At 36.2% G+C, this 19,754-nt stretch overlaps 1 protein-coding gene across 2 annotated transcripts in view; it reads left to right on the forward strand.

Annotated features, from left to right (window-relative positions):
* The window catches only part of LOC129727560 (adenylyl cyclase 78C), a 151,654-nt gene that overhangs the window by 118,279 nt on the left and 13,621 nt on the right, over positions 1-19,754 (forward strand). For both annotated transcript variants that reach the window (XR_008728553.1, XM_055685495.1), the window contains exons 2-5: positions 480-850; positions 3,414-3,835; positions 3,902-4,228; positions 4,449-4,641. Coding sequence is in view for 1 of the 2 variants with exons in the window: in XM_055685495.1 (XP_055541470.1) it covers positions 490-850; positions 3,414-3,835; positions 3,902-4,228; positions 4,449-4,641 (1,303 nt within the window). In the remaining variant the exon portion in view is untranslated. The remainder of the gene's footprint in view (positions 1-479; positions 851-3,413; positions 3,836-3,901; positions 4,229-4,448; positions 4,642-19,754) is intronic.

Genomic DNA, 19,754 nt, shown 5'->3' on the forward strand with positions numbered 1-19,754 from the left:
AATAGCCGAGGTTGGAATATTTGGACACATGGCCAGAGCTCTCAACAACATTGAATGATAAGCTGATGATAGGCTGATGGTGCACTGCGTATCGTCTCTAGATAAATCAATTACCGGCTTTCTCTTGACTTTACTCTTGAACGAAAGAAAAGGTGCTTTCTTCGCGCGATCATTGAAGTAAACATACAAAGCGGCAGTCAATGCAGCGATAGCAGACCTTGCCCATTCAACCGTTAATTGATTACTTTATTCCACTTAGATGGATGCTCCCATTCCCACCCCGAGATGACCGTTCGATTTAGTGTGGAAGCGACTGGCACTGGAGTCTGCATATACTTCTCCTTTCCTTTTCCAGTGAAAGTGAAACTCAATTGTTTCACAATATATAGGTCGGACAGATTCTGACAGACAAACACAATTCCGAACAATAGAAATTTCTCACCAACATTCGATATCCGCTTTTTCGCTTTTTCCCGCAGATCGCTAACGATGGAACTGCTAGTATCGCAGAAGCATAGCAATGGTTCCTCGCCCCATCTGGTTAGCTCCCGTCGGCTCAGCAGTGGAATCGTCAACCCCGCGGCCACCTTGGATCTCGATGACAGCAGTAGTATTATCAGCGATATCTCGAAAATCCCTCGTGTACCCGGCGACGGGGCCCAGGCAGAGGATGTGGATGCGCACGTATGCTCTGTGAGCACGGTGGAAAACCGTGGAAAACTTGAACGGCTACCAGAGTTGCCCTTGCAGCAGCAGCAGCAGCAGCAGCACCAGAATCTGCCCCAGCTGAGCAACGGAGATTTGCGGCTTGCTTCGTCTGGCTGCGGCGAACTTGACTTCAATGGGAAAGGTGAGTTCGCGCTGATTTTTCTTTTTTCTAAAACCTATAAATTGTAGGCAAGCATAACCAGAATACTCTTAGTGGGTTGGTCGTTGGAAGGGATGTCCAATAAATAACACACCATGAAAATGTTTACTACCATTACTGCTCATTGTACATAGATACAGAACACGAAGATAAGTCCGTCATGTCGACTGATGAGGGTCGGTTTTTCAACCTATCGCATATGGAAAACGAGATAAGAGTGATAACACGTTACTCATTATATTCATTCAACGATACCGTTGCCATAGATGTACTATGTACTACTGTACAGTTTGCGACAGGATGGTGATAGTGTATCGCGCGAGCTACCATCATCCGCTTACTGTCTTTAATCCACGTCCTGAAGTGCCTACCCGAAGATAGACAACTACAGTGCATTTGTTCATTAGGTAGATTCACTAAAATGCACTAAAACTAAAATGCATAAGTATTTGCAAGATACTTCACTGTTAGACAATGTATTGTGCATTATGTACATGATTTGAGAAATATGTTGAACTCAGTAGAACACCTTCAATTCAATTTCATACAGTAACTTTCTACTGATTTTGCTTTGTGAAAAATTTCCCAAATATTATCCAATCAGTTATGATGAAAACTTTGATCGTGTTTTCGAATTAAAAGAATAATTTCAACACATTTGAGAATGATTGTATTTCGAAGATACAATATAAAAGCTTATGATGAATAAGCATCCGTTTACAAGCTGTTCTGAAATAAAATTTAGAAAATATTAAACACTCAATTTAAAATTGAAAAAAGAGTTGCATTTCGTGTTGTTGAAACTTTCGGGAAAAAGTTTAAGATGGATAAATTTATGACGATTTTTTAAAAGATATGTTTTAGAAATCACTTTCAGTTTTTTAAATGTGATCCTATTTCAATGAAGTACATGAAGCATATGTATCCATTTCCAAAATTCTTACAGACTTTAGAATATAGTAACATAAAAAATAATAGTTCATCAAAAAATTTCTGAACCATTCTAGCTCCCGCAGAAAGGCGCGCCATAGGTGAATGCGTTTGGAAGCTATATTTAACTTCGTCAGGGCACGATGAAAGCCGGGCAAATTCGAAGGGAAACAAAATCGCCCGAGACGATGGGAAATTTATCGATTATTTAATTGAGCAAATGTGCGAGCGGATGCTTGTTCCTGCGTGCATGTCTGTGCGAGTATGTTTGCAGTGGATTTTTTCTTTTTTTTTTTAGTAAAGTATGGACAGACTGCCGTTAAAGCGCGTTTTAGCTGGCGCACATTGGGGAAGAATATTACCAAGTAAAAATACTGCTCGAATAACACTAGTTTGATCGTGTTTTCAACGTTTCACCCCAGTGTGCGGAACGTCAGCTAACGGGATCTGAGCCAAGTTTGCGGGTTTTATTTATGAAGGGATGTTCAACCGTTACACGAGGCGCTACTATTCTTTCTTTCTCTGTTTCTGCGGTTCGCACAGATTCTGTTGCAGGCGGCCATTGTTCCATTGGAGGTGGCGATGGTGACTTCCGCGACCCTTCTTCACTTCTTCGTTCTATTTCCATTCACGTGTTCATGTCATTGTTTACCGGATAATAAAAGCGTCTTTGATTGCCTTCACTTTGGTCTGGTATTAGCAAGTTATATAGGCCGTTTTGGCGAACTTTCTTTGCGTATTATTTGGCCATTTGCCAATGTTTCGGACTCTGCTGATTTTATGAAGGGGTTTTTTTTTGTGTTTATCTGTGCTAACATCCAGAACGTAGGTTACAGAACACGAGCTTGTCGCGTGTTTCGCCACTTGGTAGACAGGACAGTTGCACTGGCAGCATTCTTTATGAAAGGTGTAATTTCATAAATAGCAATATAAAACAAACATTCAGCTAGGCTGGCACTAGTTTACGAACTGTCTCAAGATTGGTAAATAATTCACATATAATGGTATTTGCTCAGCTAATGTGAATAGTGTTACATAAAATTCTGAAACTAGAGCAATTACAATTTTGTTATTTTAGCGATAAGTTCTTTAGCTTGGATGAAATTGACTTGCAGTTTTTTTGTCTAAGAATTGTCACATGAATTAAAATTACCAGTAGAATTTATATCTGAAATATTCCCTGAAAAGCTATAGGTATACTTCATTTGATTTTTTAAAATTTTCATCAAAAAAAAAATAACTGGAAAAGGTCATAGCGTTCTCTGGAGTGTCTAATGAATGAAGAGAACGAACCATGAGTCTTGCTTGAGTTGTTATAATATGGATTCAAAAGAGTTTACAGAATTTTGTTATGTATCCTTAGAAGGATGTAAGATCGTTTGGAAATACTAGTTGTTTTCGTGTGTAATTGGAACTTAAGTACCTATGTACTACCAACAGAAATCTTCAGTGTTGAGGCAAGCAGCTGGTTAGTGATAATAAATAATAATTAAATAATTAAAAAAAGCATTACGTTTGGTACTCTACTATTCTAGTTGTCAGTTGAACACGAAGCTTGTGGAATATTATCAAAACATCTCTCACGCAAAATTATATATCTTTCATTGTCAAACAGGCGACAGACAGAAGCCAAATGGTTTGCCCACACCTCCAGCGACATTTGAGGATACTGGCAACGGTAAATGTGAATTCAGCTGTGGAGGAGGAGGAGGAACATTGTCTCCGCCGCCTGGTGGGGGAGGAGGAGACGACAGAGGCGAAGGAGGAGGAGGAGGAGGAGATATGAGCGAAAATGCGAACAATGCCTCGCAACCTCCCCTTAGCAGTAACACCTATTCGGCTTTCAAGCGGGGCAATGTGATTAAGGGTATCCTGTGCCCCTCGATGACCAATTCTTTTAGAGCACCGTCCCTGGAACGTTCCTACCTGACATATTCCCATCGACAACGGCAGAAATCTCTCATCCTGGTGAACGTGGTGGATTTAGTACTCAAGATTGTGCTGGCTTCTGTTTGGATTGGATTCAACCATCCCACGGTAATGATTTTTGTATTGAATATTGTCCCTTTTACACCAACTTACACGTGCGTTGATTAATTGCAGATTGTTAAAGCTCACGAGATTACCTGGTCGGTTTGTTGTGTAATTTCCAATTTTTTGATCTGCGTCCTTGGGAGTTGGCGGCTCTTCGCCAACAATTATTTACACTGGGCTGCAGTGTGCACTTGGCTACTACTAAATTTACAGGGCTTCATCGGCGAAGGGATGGGATTTGCCGAACGAGATTATTTGATTTGGTACGTCCTGTTCATCATCTTCGTGCCATACGCGATGCTACCGTTACCGCTGAAGTGGTGCATGATCGCCGGCTCGGTTTCCGCTATCTGCCATCTGATTGTGACTACGATCAACAAATTTTTACATGAAAAGGTATGTATAGTTTTGAATGAGAATCGAAAACTCGCTCTATAATTGCATTTCCAGCGAATAAACACAAGTCTACTCGTGTTTGTCAAATCCAAAGCAATTTAGCTCTCGTCGGTCGATGTGATTCGATGCATCATCAAACTAGAACAGCAACAACATAGTCGCATTGATTATTCATTAGATCGAATTCGAAAACTAATTCAAGTTTGTCTGTGCTTCGCAGGACACGGCGTGCATCGTCCGGCAGATGATCGCCAACTCGTTGCTCTATCTGGCAATAAACTTCGCCGGGATGTACACCAAGTACTTAACAGACCGTGGCCAACGGTTGGCTTTCATCGAGACCCACAAAGCGATGGAGCACAAGCGCGAATCGGAGAAGGAGTACCAGCGAACCCAGCGGCTGCTCGATTCTAGTGAGTGCATTTATGTATAATAATTTTTATTTAGCTTGAATTTTATCGATTCCCTCGGATTGACAGGATTTTACTTGCGTATAACCACATTAATGAGTCGAAAATGCAAATACTTTTTATGTTGCCCATGCGGACATGTGATTCGATCATTAAAACTACCGATGAGGCCGGATAAGAGCGGGTCGGGTTATCGATTTTCGAACACCTGACTTGACAATTTACAGCCGATTGGGTTGGCAGATCAGATTTGCACGGTCGAATGCCTTTCGGGGGGTTTCTGTTTGCATACCGGGATAGGTGATGATTATAACCGATAGCAACAGCAAGCAGTTCAACACAGGCAATGTCTGGTGGAAGCGGGAATAAGCGAGCAATTTGCGGGCAACCTTTCATTTTTAGTAATCTGAAGTTGCTATAAATAATCACGGCCAAAGTGGTTTCTTTGGAAATCGATCCACAATCGATGCTTTGAATGTTTGCATCGCCGGTTGTTCGGTATTATAAATTGAAACTCCATCTGCAAAAGGATTAATTTGAAATTTAGATAAACTTTAGAAACCTTAATCCTAAAAGAACTGAAATTTATAATTTGAAATTCGGAATTGAGCATCTGGAATTAGTAAGAGGAGTTTTGATATTGAAATTCGGAAGCGCGAAGTTAAAATATGATATTTAGAATTTCAAACTAAGGATTTTTATTCAAATGTTCTAATTTATGATTTTTTAATTACCAATCAATTTTGACTGCTGGTTACTGATTTCAAATAATTGTGGTTGGGTTGTCATATTTTTTTAGTTTCTGTAATTCTTATTTCTTGATGTTTCAATATTAGTTTTTCATTTTGATGATTAAAATTTTAGTTATCCAACCGTACGTTTCCAATTTTATTTTGCGATGGTCGATTATTAATGAATCAACCTGTTAAGGTTTGTTTTAGTTTATTATTACACCCTTTACAACTCCTATAATAGATAGTTTTCGTGATACTGATTTTTTAAATTTCCAATTTACAGGTTTTCTTAGTTTTTTGTTTTAATTAAACCTTACACAACATTTTGTTATTTTTTTCAGATGTTGAGTTTTATACTTTCGTTCCCTGTTTTAATGCTTCTACTCTTCTAAATCTTTTTTAATTCTACTGTTTTTCTGTTTTTTCAATTTTGTTTTTTTAATTAATTTAGATTTTTTATTTTTAACTTTTCAGCATTTTTAAATTTATTTTCTACTTACTTACTATTGAATGCATGAGAATTCTTAATTGATTCCATGAACTCCCTTGAGATTTATTTATGACACAGTGAAAATTTTTTTTTGCTTTGGCTTCTATGTATGATTTTTTTATGTATTTTGACGCAAAAACAAATTACCCCGAGTTTGAACACATTTAACCTTAAGGGGCAACAGTAGCGCCATTTTGAATTTTTGAGAAATCGCAAATTTTCGCTTTCGACACCATTTTGTTTTAAGGCCAAATATCAAATTCTGAGAGTTTGTCCACATATTAGCATTATTTTTACCCCTTTTTAGAAAAAAATAGATCTTAAATCGGACACAAACTGTGCTCAAAACGGTGATTCTACGAAAACGGTTTTGACATGGTTTTAGTATATACTTTAGGGTGGGGAATCGTTATATGGAAAAAACGAAACTTGATAGCAGAAAGCCAGAACCAAGTTTTTTATTTTTTAGTTTTTTTTATTTATCGGAACTCGATTGGTTTTGTCTCCGCTTGGCACATTGCATTTCAAATTTATATGGAGATTTGTATGGAAAAACCAACTTTTTTGCATTTTACATTCTGAAGAGCTCAAAATGGCTGAAATCATAGGTTTCATGACTTCAAATGGTTGGTTTTTTTATGCCTAACAACTTGGCCGAAGACACCAAAGAGCTAGGGTGTCCCAAAAAAATACAAGAGCTGTTCAAAGTTGAGTATGTCGAAATTTATGTTGCAAATCATTTTTTTCTGCCAACACTGCCAGTGTACCGGCGTTAATCAGATTTCTATCAGAAGTAGCCTCTGAAACACGTTGTAGATTCTACTTACGCCTAGAATAATGACCTAAATTTGTTTGCTTGGTCCAGCTGAGTGTATAAACTCGTTACGACAGGTTACTTCTAATAGGATTCTAACTGACGCCGGTACATCGGTAATGTTGGCAGAAAACAAGATTTTCTGCTTTTAAATCGACATACTCAACTTTGAACAACTATAGCTCTTCTTAGAGACATCCTAGCTCTTCAGTGTTTTCTGCAAAGTTGTTAGGCATCTGAAATACTATACTTTAACATAATGTAGTCCATTATTAGAGCATTATTGAGCTCTCTAGAAAAGTAAATGCAAAAAAGTAGGTTTTCCAATATAAATTTTCATACAAATTTAAAATGCAATGCGCCAAGCGGAGACAAAACCAATCGACTTCAGGTAAGTTGAGGGTTTTTGGGGCCCCAAAAGGAACCAAAAAAACTTGGTTCTGGAAAATCGATCACTTTTCCCCACCCTAAATATTTAGGATTGTGTGAAATCAAATTGCTATTGTATTTTTGAGTATCTCTTACACTCTTGATATTACATTGAACAGATTTCAGATAAGCTAATCTATCGTCGAGATAAACCTGTTTTAGTTTTGTAGGGGAATTGGAGCAAAAGTGACATGTGGCTGACATTTTACGTGGATCAGACACCTACCAATCGATTCCTAAGACTTTGTTACTCAATATAAGACATAATTTGACTACTTATTTTAGATATTAGCGCATTACTATTAATGCTCATACATACTCGATATTATTTCGCTTTGTGAAATATACTAAAACCATGCTAGAACCGTTTTCGTAGAATCACCGTTTTATTGCGGGGCTAGCGCTACGATCCTACTGACACTAACAGTTTCTACTGAGCCGGGACTCGAACATACGAAGACTGGTTTGTTAAGCCAGCATCGTATCTCGGACCATCTAGGAGATGGGTATCAAACCACGATAAAAAACAGGTCTTGGTCCGTAAAACCTCCTTTTTGGTTTCATTTACTTATATACAAATTCGTGTTTCATTTGTATGGAAGCCCTCTTCTTCCAGAGCAGTGAGAGGTGTCGAATCAGCACATAAATATTACTTGGTACATAAAACTTTTAGATACCAAATTTGGTTCCATTTACTTCATTAGTTCTCGAGTTATACAGAAATTTGTGTTTCATTTGTAAGGGACCCCTTCCTCCAGAGGAGGGAGGCGTGTCAAACCACCATAGAAATATTTCCAAAAAGCTCTACATGCCAAATTTGATTCCGTTTGCTTCAATAATTCCCGAGTTATAAAGAAATTTAAGTTTATGAAACCCCTTCCTTCCACAGGAGGGAGGGGTCTCAAACCAGCAATAAAAGTTTTCCGGGCCGCAAAAACCGCCGCGAACAAATTTGCACACCGATCCGCTGATTCGTCCTTGAGTTAAATCGTGACATACGGATAGCGACTTATTTTTATTTATACAGAGATAGAGATAGGGAGAGAGAAGAGATAAAGAAAGACAATACACAATATTTCTATCTTTAATCTCCAATTCCTGTGCTTCCTATTTTTTAATCTTTTATTTTCTATTTTTAGTTTTGTATGCTTTAATTTATAATCCTTTTTTCTCTTTCTATATTAATTTCCTTCTCTTTTAATTTAATTTTTCTATTTTTGCTATTTCAATATTTCTATTATTTTATTTCTCAATATATACGCGGTATAAATGTATTATTCTCTATTTTGTTTTTTTTTATTTTTCTGCTTTCCTATATTTTTGTTATTTTTGGTCTTTTGTTTTCCTAATTTTCGTTTTTCTGATTTGCTTTTGTAATATTTCTCTATTTTCTATGCATTTGTTTACAATTTGCGTTTTCCTATATTTTTACATATTGTTTTCTTATATTTCTAGATTCCTATTTTATAATGCTACTATTCTTTTAATTTCTAATTCGTTAATTTTGCTCTTCTTTTATCTTCTCATCTGTAATTTCTCTTATTTTATATTTTGTAGTGTTGTCTTCCAATTTATCAATTTTAATATAAAAGGTCATTATCCCATTTTTCTATTATTTTCTTTTGCTAATTTGCTTGTATTATCAACCTTTGTTGCTGCTCACTTCCTTCGTGGGGGAACCTCCTCCTTCTCTACAAGCACTTTGTATTTTATGGACGTTCCCTTACGACATTCCTTCTTCAGATAAGTCATATTGAAAATTATAAAAACAATTACATTCTGTTTTATACTTCTCGATTTCATTATTTTATTTATTTTCTTTTTTTTTCTTTTTTCAGTTTTTTATCTACTTAAATTTTTTTGTATTTTTCCAAATTTCCTTCATTTTCTCTTTGAGTTTTGTTCTCTTCTTTTATTTTTCTATTTATTCGAATTTCATTTTATTTCTATTATTTGTTTTTCTTTATTTTATATTTTTATTTTATTATTCTGCTCTTTTTTAATTTTCGTTCTGTCTTTCTTTTTTAATTTCGCGGATTTTCTATATTTCTTGTTGATTTCTGTTTAAATGTTACTCTTTTACCGGTTAGTATTTTACTCTCTATCCTGTTCCAATCTCTTTCTGTATTTTTTATGTTGCATTTTCATTGATTGGAACTTTGACTCTCGATATACAAGGATGGAAAAACTCGTATCGCATAACAATCATTCGGGTATCATTTCTGAACGTGCTATTTATAAGCTTTCAATCCTAGCAAACCATCGCTATTAAAAGTTACACATTCTCAAGCTTGCAAGAGAAAACTTAGAGCAAAAAAATAGATGGTAGCTTTCTTTGATGATTTTGTTTCAGTATTGCCTGCTTTAGGCGGAGCGAGCAACATATAGCGAGTGTTTCACGAAAGAATCGTAAACGATTGCACTCAAGCGATCGCAATGATTCTTTCAAATGTTGGTTGCTTGTAGGCGTAATTCGGCTACTCCACGTCGTGCTTTCACCGTGATATACCACGATGATTCTTGGTGATTTCAAGTATCAGATGCTAATGCACCATGCTACAATTTCCGTAAGCATTGATGATACCTATTTGCTCCGGCAAGCAAACAATTGAACGCAATCTAACGTTCATTTAGATTCATAATTTTGTATCACTGGCGATAATATCTCAAAGCTTCTCGCGATAATGTTGAATGCAAGTGAACTTGGATACAATAACTACTATCTTGTTTGATCATTCAGTCTCTTTCTATGGTATTCGGAACTCTTAGAAGCGAAAAACAATCAGCAGCGTTTCTATGGAAAACTTGTACGCGAGTGGAAATAGTTGAACGATAACTGATAAATCAAAGAACACATTTGCATGAAATATTGCTAGTGAGTGAACTTTTCCATGCTTGTATACAACTGTGTGATGATAGAAAATTCATCATGCGATATTTTTCTATACATCCATTTTATTATGGTTTTAATGTTTCCACAGTTTATTTTTCAGTTTTATTTTATTTTTTTTTTAGTTATCAATGTTCAATTTGAAATATTTTAGATATTGTTATAGGAATATGTTTTTCCTCTGTGTTTTCAGGTTAACTACAAAATCTTGGCGATTTGCTTTTATCAATTATTTAGAAGTTGACATGAAGACATTACGATTGGATATCCTTATATTCCTTATCCACATACCACGTGGACAGCTTGGGGGGTTATGTGTAATGTCCACGGTACATACAAAAGAAAAAAGAATTTATATGAGCAGTTGTCCACCGGGAGGGGGGGGGGGGTCAAAATCGTTTGAAATCTGGCCACGTGGTATGTGGATGGCCCCTTATACATTTTTCACACAATTGTTTCAGTTTCCTAACGCAGAGAACAGTAAAATAGTGATGGGTCATTTCATACGAAGTGACCCTGAAAAGCATAAACTTGGTATCGACTATCACGGATTTGACTCAAAGCAAGGGAAACATTCATCTAGGTTTACTTTGAAAAAATCCTGATTTTGGTGCCGATCGGAATACTCTAAAGTCACGCATGTTTTGTTCAAAATTTCTCCTTTATTTTACTTACAATTCATAAACGTAAGATGTCCGAAAAAAACTGATAAAGAAAATAAACCATGGAATCCAGAAAAATATAAGTTTTACTGGAGGGGTTGCCAGATAGATTATTTTTGTATTTGAAAATAAATTTACATTTTTCGGCCAATGTAGCTATTTTTATTTTGAATTCGATAGTTTCATCGTGTTCGAAAAGTACCAGTAGTTAACTTTTGAAGAAAATAAACCAAGGAATATAGAAAAGATATTATTTTTGACCAGAAGTGTTGCCAGATTGTTTTTGGATTTGCAAACTAAATTTGTATTTTCCAGCAAATTCAGCTAATTTTATTTTAAATTTGATAGTTTCATCGTGCTCCCGGGAAAATCACATTTACATTTTCACATCACATTTTTATAAAAATAGTTTTAAAAATTTAATTTTCATTATTACCTCGAGGTGATACGTGTTTCTTACGTAAAATATTCCGAGGTATACGTTGAAACTATTAAATTTAAAATAAAATTAGCGGCATTTGTCGAAAAGCGCTATTTTAGATTTTGAACACAAAAATAATCTATGGCATAATCTGGCAACACTTACGATCAAAAATAACATTTTTCTGGATTCTTTGGTGCATTTGCTTCAAAAGCCATCTACAGGTATTTTTCGGATGTTTTACTTTTATAAATTGTAAGAAAAATAATTAAGAAATGTTAAACTATTTTCATAAAAATGTTATAACTCGAGATTGGCTCATATTGGCGATAATTGTTTCTTTCGTACATTTTTGCAAGGAACACGATGAAATTATCAAATTTGAAATAAAAATAGTTACATTTGCTAAAATATGTGAATTTAGTTTTAAATTGCAATACATCTGGCAACACTTCCGATCAAAACTTATATTTTTTCTGGACACCCTGGTTTATTTTCTTTAAAAATCATCTATCAGTATTTTTCGGACATCTTACTGGTATGAATTGTAAGAAAAAGGAAAGAGAGATATTGGACAAAAAATGCGTGACTTTGCATCAAAAAGGGGGGATCCCACAGATCAGGGGGTATTCCGATCGACACCAGAATTGGGATTTTTTCAAAGTGAACCTAGATAAATATTTTCTCTAACTTTGAGCCAAATTCATGATGGTTGTGTCCAAGTAATATGTACACTTTATATGAAACGACTCTATGAAAAAATATTCATGTTTTCTAAACCTAAATTTTATTAATATTTTATAGTAATAAAATTTAGGTTTAGAATCTTATGCCATCGAATTTTGATCGGTTGTATTGGTAAAGCTTATTAAAATATACTCATTTAGCTGTGATTAGCTGTCTCTAGATATAAGAGAAGAAAATTTTAAACACCATTTTGAAAAACATGCAAGTATAACAGTATGCTAAGCACAACTTTGATCAGATGAAAAAATCATAAGGAATGGATGGAAGGCAAACTGATAAACAGCGAGGCACGACGCGATTGCTTAAGTAAAATCTTAAACAAATTCTCCAATATTCCACGCTGCTAGGGATTGTTCAAAAAAATTCATTATATGTAAACAGAACCCGAATCCTTCAACCAATACCTTTCGTACTGTGCAAACAATTGTGTTTGTTGGGTCAAATTTCTGTTTCCTTCTTTTTCCAGCAAACCAAATTGTCAACTCCGAATACAAGACAGAAAGCCACATTCATAAATTTTAATTCCATGCTTAACCAAATCGTACAGCAATAAACTTTATTGCCGCTGGAGGCCGTTGCCGCAGTACGGTTTGCCTGTATTTTCCACCCGATTGGTATTGGAAGAACCTCCAACCCGAGGCAAAGCTTGTACCAATTACCGGCAAATGGGATAATGAGTCGTCCTGTATCACTAGCATGGGCAATAATTTTCCAAACACGGTCACAGCACCTTCTCGAAGTCATGTTCGCTAGGCGGTGGCAGCCGCAGAGACCACCTCGAGCACCCATCCGTACATTGCCATCAATAATAATTTGATCAATTAGAATTTTAATATCCTGCGGAAAATGCTCCTCCTGTTGCTTCCATCGGGTTGCAGAACTGATGTCAATGCAGTGCAGGTGACGAGGGTGACTACGCTATGACTATACAGCACGGAAGTAAACTGTACGGTTTACCGGACGTACACAATTTTAATAGACTGTTTAACTTTATTGCATTTGTTTCACTCGGAAGAGCGAAAAATGTGGTTACCGGTTAGCATTGAAGACCAAAGTCATAAATAGGAAAGGGAAAAAAACATCAAAGATTTTCTCTTGCTCAAAGTATCGAGAAAACGGAACCAGGTTAAGTGAGATTTTTCAAGCGCCGATTGATCTTGAAAGTACTTATCCCCGTTTACATTCGAAGACTTAATTTCACTCCGCACGAAGATTAGCATACTGCCGGTAGGATGTTTTAGCGAACGAGGGAAGGAAAGCGTTCTCATTTTCCCTGATATTTATGTACGTACTCGAATGGAAACAAAATCGATACTGGCTGCTTCCTATCACGGTGCTATCTTATCAGCACATGTCCCGCTCAATGTCAGCTGAAGAACCCCGTCATTTGTTGCGACACGCAGCAGCGCTCGTGATGAAATAGAAATAAGGATGAACCTTCGAGTGCGGGGCTATTTTCGGTATCGTGATTAATGATCTCTCTCACGTAGTTGGGTATGGTCACAGAACGCGAACTGCCGGATATTAGTCCAGATAACGCATCTCTATTTATAACGATTAATTTTGGCCTACAATCATCTAGGGGGGCAATCAGTGAAGTGTTGATGGGAACAATATTGTTTGATCTGTTTATCATTGGTGGGCGTTTATGAGAACTTTCCCAACATCCGAGAAAATGCCAAAAGAATATAAAAACTAGAAAAGGGTAGAAAGCTATTCAGTTATTCAAATCAGTCATTCAAGCCAGTTGTCGTAGGTTCGAGTCTCGGCTAGGGGGAAACTGTTAATGTCAATAGGATCACAGCTTTGTAGGTCAGTAGTTCCATTTAAATAAACATTCAAATGCGGAAAACCGATACATCCTGCAAACTCGCAATCGTAGAATTACGCGAACGATTTTTCTGCATAAGTTGGCTCTAGAATAATCTACTGTCGGATTTTCCGTGTTCATTGTAATATAATGTAAACGTGCTCCAAATCAGTAAACATTTTCGTTTCGTGGGCCCTGTTAAAGCGTACGGCTAGCTGGTGTCATTTCCAATGAGGTTTAACTTTTCAACTCGTTACCACTACCGGTCAAACAAACCGGTCCTATTTTCTCCGCGCCCTGCTATGACATCTGCCATTTTGCCAAATCAACATTCGTACTCTAATGCGTTGTACAGCATCGTGAACTACTGCTAACTGGTGCCAGAGCTAAAAAATATAACGATCGTTCCAACTGAACCGTGCCGCGGCATAACTGAGCTCAACCATTCTCTGTGCGTGGTACAACTTTGTTAATTAGCCACTTGCCATTAAACATTTTTTTCCTGGATTTACATACTCTGCAGACAGTTATGCTAACTGGTTTGAAAGAGAGTAGCAACGTAAAATCAACAATAGACGAAAACGACACGAGCAGACAAACAGGAGCAAGGTACAAAGTTTGCGAGCCTAGCGAAATGAGATACACGGTATTTTGCATGGCACTTGTACCGCTGCTGAAGCTAAACATTAGCCCAGTTACTGGGAAAATTGCCGGTTTTACTATTTACAAAGATTATTGCTGTTCCGGCTAACGATACGCGAGGTATGTAGCAGCAGTGCCAAAACAAATAAACCAACTTCATCGCACCATTTCAGAGAATTACCCGGGGTTTCACTTTGTTATGTTACACTTTCCGACCTTTGTGCATCATTCGTCCTACCATTATGGAGAGCCGAGCTGTGTTCCTGTTTGAACCAGAAATCATTTCTTTTAGTTCAATAGAGAAAAAAATATTAAAACAGAAAAACAATTACATTCAAAAGCAGGAAAACAGAAAAACCGATTACATGAAAAACACGAAATATAAAACTCGTACTCGAGATGAACCGTACGTTGCACAATGTATGGGGGTAGAGAGCAGGTTTCTTTTCAAATTTCCTCCATCGTTAATTGCATTGTAGTGAATTTTTTCTATGTTATATTTTTTTCAAATTGCTTAGAATATTTAACGGCCGAAATCAAGAAAAAGTTTTATATCATGTGGCTTAGTAGAGCAAACCCAAAAACAGAAAAGCAAAAAGCGACAAACAGAAAAACAGAGATACAAGAATAAAGCAACAGAACAGAACAAAAACAAACCAGAAGAAGGCATGGACATAGTAGTTCAGCTATCAGCTATCTAATTCTAAAGTTTCGTTTCTGTAATAATGAATAAATATAAAATTCCTAAATAAAATTATAAAATTCACAGAACAATTTTGAACGATAGCTTTTTCAACTCGAAAAACATAAGAAACCTAACAAAAAAAAAACACGAAAAAAATTAAACCATCAGAAAATCAAAAAAACGGAAAACAGAGGTTTAGAAAAAAGTGAAAACTACTTGAATTTAAATACAAATTAAAAGAAAAACTATAAAAAGGAAAAGTAGTGGACCAAAAAAAACAAAATAAAAACAATAAAAAATCATAGAGAAATAAAAAACAACTAAACAAAAGACCAACAGAAGTTAAATTGGAAAATTGTGAAAACGCAAAAAGCACGACAGAGAAACAACAAATAAAATAATGTAATAGAAAAAGAGAAAAAAGCAGAGATAAAAAAACAGTAGAACAAACAGAAGAAACATAGAAAAACGTAGAAAAAACAAAACAGTGAAATAAATGAACCGATGAAATAAAACAATAAAAAATAGAATACTTCTTGTGTTTTGTATTTTTTTATTTTTTTATTTCACCGGTTCATTTAAAAAAATAAAAAAGCAACAAAAAAAAACATGGAAAATACGAAAAATAGATAAACTTAAAAACACACAAAAATTTTCAAGAACTTTTTTAATCTTTTTCTATTTTTTATTTTTATTTTTTTTATGTCTCTGTAATATTAAATAAATATGAAATTTAAATTAAAAATAAATAAAATTATAAAATTCATAGAACAATTTTGAACGACAGTTTTTTAACAAGAGGAAAACAAAAATACTGCATAACAAAAAACCACGAAGAAAACTTAATCCAAAAGAAAACAAAAACAACGGAAAACAGAGATTCTGATTTTTTTTTTCAACTGAATAACAAAAAATAAATAAAACCTATTAAAAAAGAACCAAAACAAAAAAGCAAGAAACCGATAATCAAAAAAATAATAGAGAAATCATAGAGAAATAAAAAATAACAAAACAAAAAACCAACTGAAGTAGAAATGGCAAATCATGAAATCGGAGAAAGCACGACAGAGATAGAAAACAAATAAAATAGAGTGATAGAAAAAAAGAAAAAAAACATAGACAGAAGAACAGAGTAAAACAAACAAAAGAAAACGTAGGACAAAAACTCGCGCACAACACGGTCCGACTCAGTCACTTACCACGATGACACAACCCTTCCTTTCCGTCCCAGTCGTAGTGATGCAGAAGTAAACTCGATCTCTGACAACAACGAGTGTTACACCTCCTTCTTTACAACATCCTTACTTACCTAAGCTCAAGAGAATATGTAGGACAAAAAAGCAGAAATCAAAATGAAATAAATAAATCGGTGAAATAGAACAAATATAAACTATCACACAGAAGAAAATGAAACAATGAAATAGAAAAATACTACAGACTGGAAGTTCATTCTCAAAAACATGGAAGTTTACAAGAAAAATCGTAGGAAAATATTTTTTATTCTACGTTTTTTACATGAATTAACAAGAAAGGCCTGAAACAAAAAGAGAGACACAATAAGACAGAAAACTAGCTAATAGCTTATAATTTGAAAAAAAAAAAAACAAAACGAATAACAGGAATGAAAACAAAAACTTAGGAACAAAATGTAAAAAAAAAAACAAACAATCAATTAAACAAAGTGAACCGATTGACAAAAAACAGAGATGCTTTAAACAGAAAGATAAGAAAATGAAAAAAATAAACACTAGAGATACAAAAACATCTGAAACATGCTTCCACATGATAATACAGAAATACAACAAATAACAATAAAAAAAATGCTGCAATTTAAAAAAAAAAACAAGTAAACAGGAAACTTAACCTATGAAAACAAACTTAAATAATATTCATAGAAAATCATCAATTAAATGAATAAAAAATACATGCAAGAAATAGTAAAACAAAAAAATTGAAGAGGTTGTTTATAAAACACGACCGCAAGGTTACCATAGAATTACGACAACCTGTCTTAGGGCAATGTGTTTTTTGCAATCGTTTTGAGAATAAACTCGAACTTTCTTTCGATGACACAAAATGATTATAGTTCCCTTGTTTTTATCTGCTCCGCACACACTGCAAGCAAGCAAACAAGACATAACGATCATACAGACATGCTACCGGCACACTCACAGCTGTTAGCAGTGGCCAAAATGGTTGAAAACAAACGTGACAGCGATAGATCCATACAAAATTACTAACATATCTCGACATATCCAGTAATACTGTGCAGTCCACCGGTTGGTCCGTCTGCTGTGGAACGCTGCGATCAAATGAGTCGTCTGCCTAGACTTGCTGTGTTTAAATCAGTTGCCACACTGCCAGCTGCGGCTTAAGCCAGTTCCCAATCAGAGTCAACCGTCTTCTCGCTGCAGTAACCGTATACAATGAAGACTAAATTTCTGCATGCTAGCTTTTATACGTGACTACTGAGAGTTAAACTTCCGGTAGGCGTGTCTTTGTGAACTAAAGTAAGTAAAACAGTCACAGCAATAACAAATTGATTAGAAAATCAACTCGTTTGTATACTTCAGCGTGGGCTGTGCTGCTCACGCTTAGGCCTTATAAGGCCGCCAAGGCCTTATTTCAGTTCTGATTGGTCGAAACATGCGTTGAACAAAACTTTATGTTTTTCAATAGTACAATAGTTAGCATCACAAAATCATGATCATCCGCATTTTCGCACATGAAGGAAATCGGTTGGAAACTGACTGAGTTTTGAACATTTGAAAGTGGACAATTTTCGTGACGCTCTCAGATGCGAATGAATTAGTATCGGTGTTGGTACACTCTCTTCGCGTTCCTTCCTACAATATATTTTTTGTTGTGAGTGTACACCACAACACGTGGTTCTCGATGTGCACAATTCGGTATATGAAGTTATTCGGACAATATTCACCAAACGAACAAACCCGATCTTTTCATATTCATTTGGCTGATGATGTGTAAATGACAGTGTATACTATACTACTCTCACTCAACTCAACCGCAGTCAAAGTAGTCCCCCTTTACCTCTCACCGCACCGCACTTCTGCTGCTACTTAATCAATATTATATTCTCCTGTTGCTATCTTTTCTTCCTCTAACGACGGGCGTATGGAGAGAAAAACACAACGAGCGACTCACTTCTAGGATCTGATGTAGTCTAATCGTGTGCAGTAAGGTCACATTTTACAGGTTTTTTTACGACGATTTTCCAAATAACGCGGTTTTTTACACGGTTTTTTTTGCACGATTTTTCATCAAAACTTCATTCATCAAAACAGTCACAGTAATTAACAGTAACAGCAACAGATTATAGTAGGGTGTTTTGACACAGTTACATTTTTACACGATTCTTTTACGACGATTTTCCTAATAACGCGGTTTCTTACGTCGTTTTTCCAAATAACACGGTTTTTTTACACGGTACGTATCCATCATGTAAAAAAATACTTTACTGTATCTCTTTACCTTCAGAAATCAATGCACCAAGCACTTCTTTACGGAATGAGAGGATTCAGGCGCAGACAGACGTCCAAGCTGAGTTCCAAACTTGTGTAAGGTTTTTTGTAGTAGCAATCAGTAACCAGATAGCGCTACCAGTACCGCCAGCCTCGTACACCAGTGAAAAAAAATGTATTGTAGCGATAAGGTCACCAGGCGGCGTTAGTGTACAAGTGATTTATAACGCAATTTACTTTAAACGGGGGCCTAGTGTGGTTGGTAACGTCTTCGCCAACCACGCTCGACGCCTGGGTTCGAATCCCACCGCCGACATAGGTGTCGATGGTTGTGGGGTGGCGTGATCCCTTCACAACCAACCCAACTGGTCTAGTTCAATCCTAGCCGACACTGGGAGATTTTCTGAGGCGAAAAATCTCTGGGATCACGCCTTCCATCGCATGAGGAAGTAAAGCCGTTGGCGCCGGTCCGTTAATAAACGGGTCGTGAGTTAGGGTCCTGGGTGTGGAGTCGCCTCCCCGGGCGTCGGTGATTGGCCACAACAGTGGCGGAACTAGACCGACGGAAAATAAGCGAGAATAAAATAAAAAAAAAAAACGCAATTTACTTTGAAAATTTACACGGAAATTTTGATCAATGTTGTTCTTGCTTGGGCGTCTGTCTGTGATTCAGGTTTATTCGCAATCTGTACGCTTCATGATTTATGCAGCTCGTGATAAAACGAAGATAGCGTCATATTAGTCTCATTTCCATCACTGATTATGGGTATTTTCGGAACCGGGATGATACAAGGAGGTCAGAATCTTTCCCCAGATAACTCTTTAAAATCCAAGATATTGACTTTTTGGTTTCTTTGACAAAAGAGTCATACTTGAGAATTTTGTGAAAATATGAAGCAACAATAAGGAGCAGAAATTTTTGGCATTCCAGAAAATTTAATCTAGATCACCTTGAGCTTGTTCTCCAGAATGCTCCTGCGGCTTATACGATAACTCGAACCCCATAAAAATAAAAAAAAACCTGACTTGCACTTGTGTCGTAAAGGAAGGAATTCTACACACTTAAAATTTATTGCCGTGCCTCGGTAATTTTTGCCGTGAACGGCACCACTGAGTGCTCGGTTAAAAAATTAATGACAACTGTCACATTTCTCGTAAATCTCGGTTCACTTAACTGAAACTTCGGCACAAGATATCCGTAATCTCGGTAGTGATAGCTCGGTTATATTTTTTTGCCGAAATTGCAGTTTGGTTGAACCGAGTTTTACAAAAAATGTGACAGCTGTCAATAATGTTTCAAACGAGCACTC

The sequence above is a fragment of the Wyeomyia smithii genome, chromosome 3 (genome assembly GCF_029784165.1).
Source record: "Wyeomyia smithii strain HCP4-BCI-WySm-NY-G18 chromosome 3, ASM2978416v1, whole genome shotgun sequence".
Taxonomy (NCBI): domain Eukaryota; kingdom Metazoa; phylum Arthropoda; class Insecta; order Diptera; family Culicidae; genus Wyeomyia; species Wyeomyia smithii.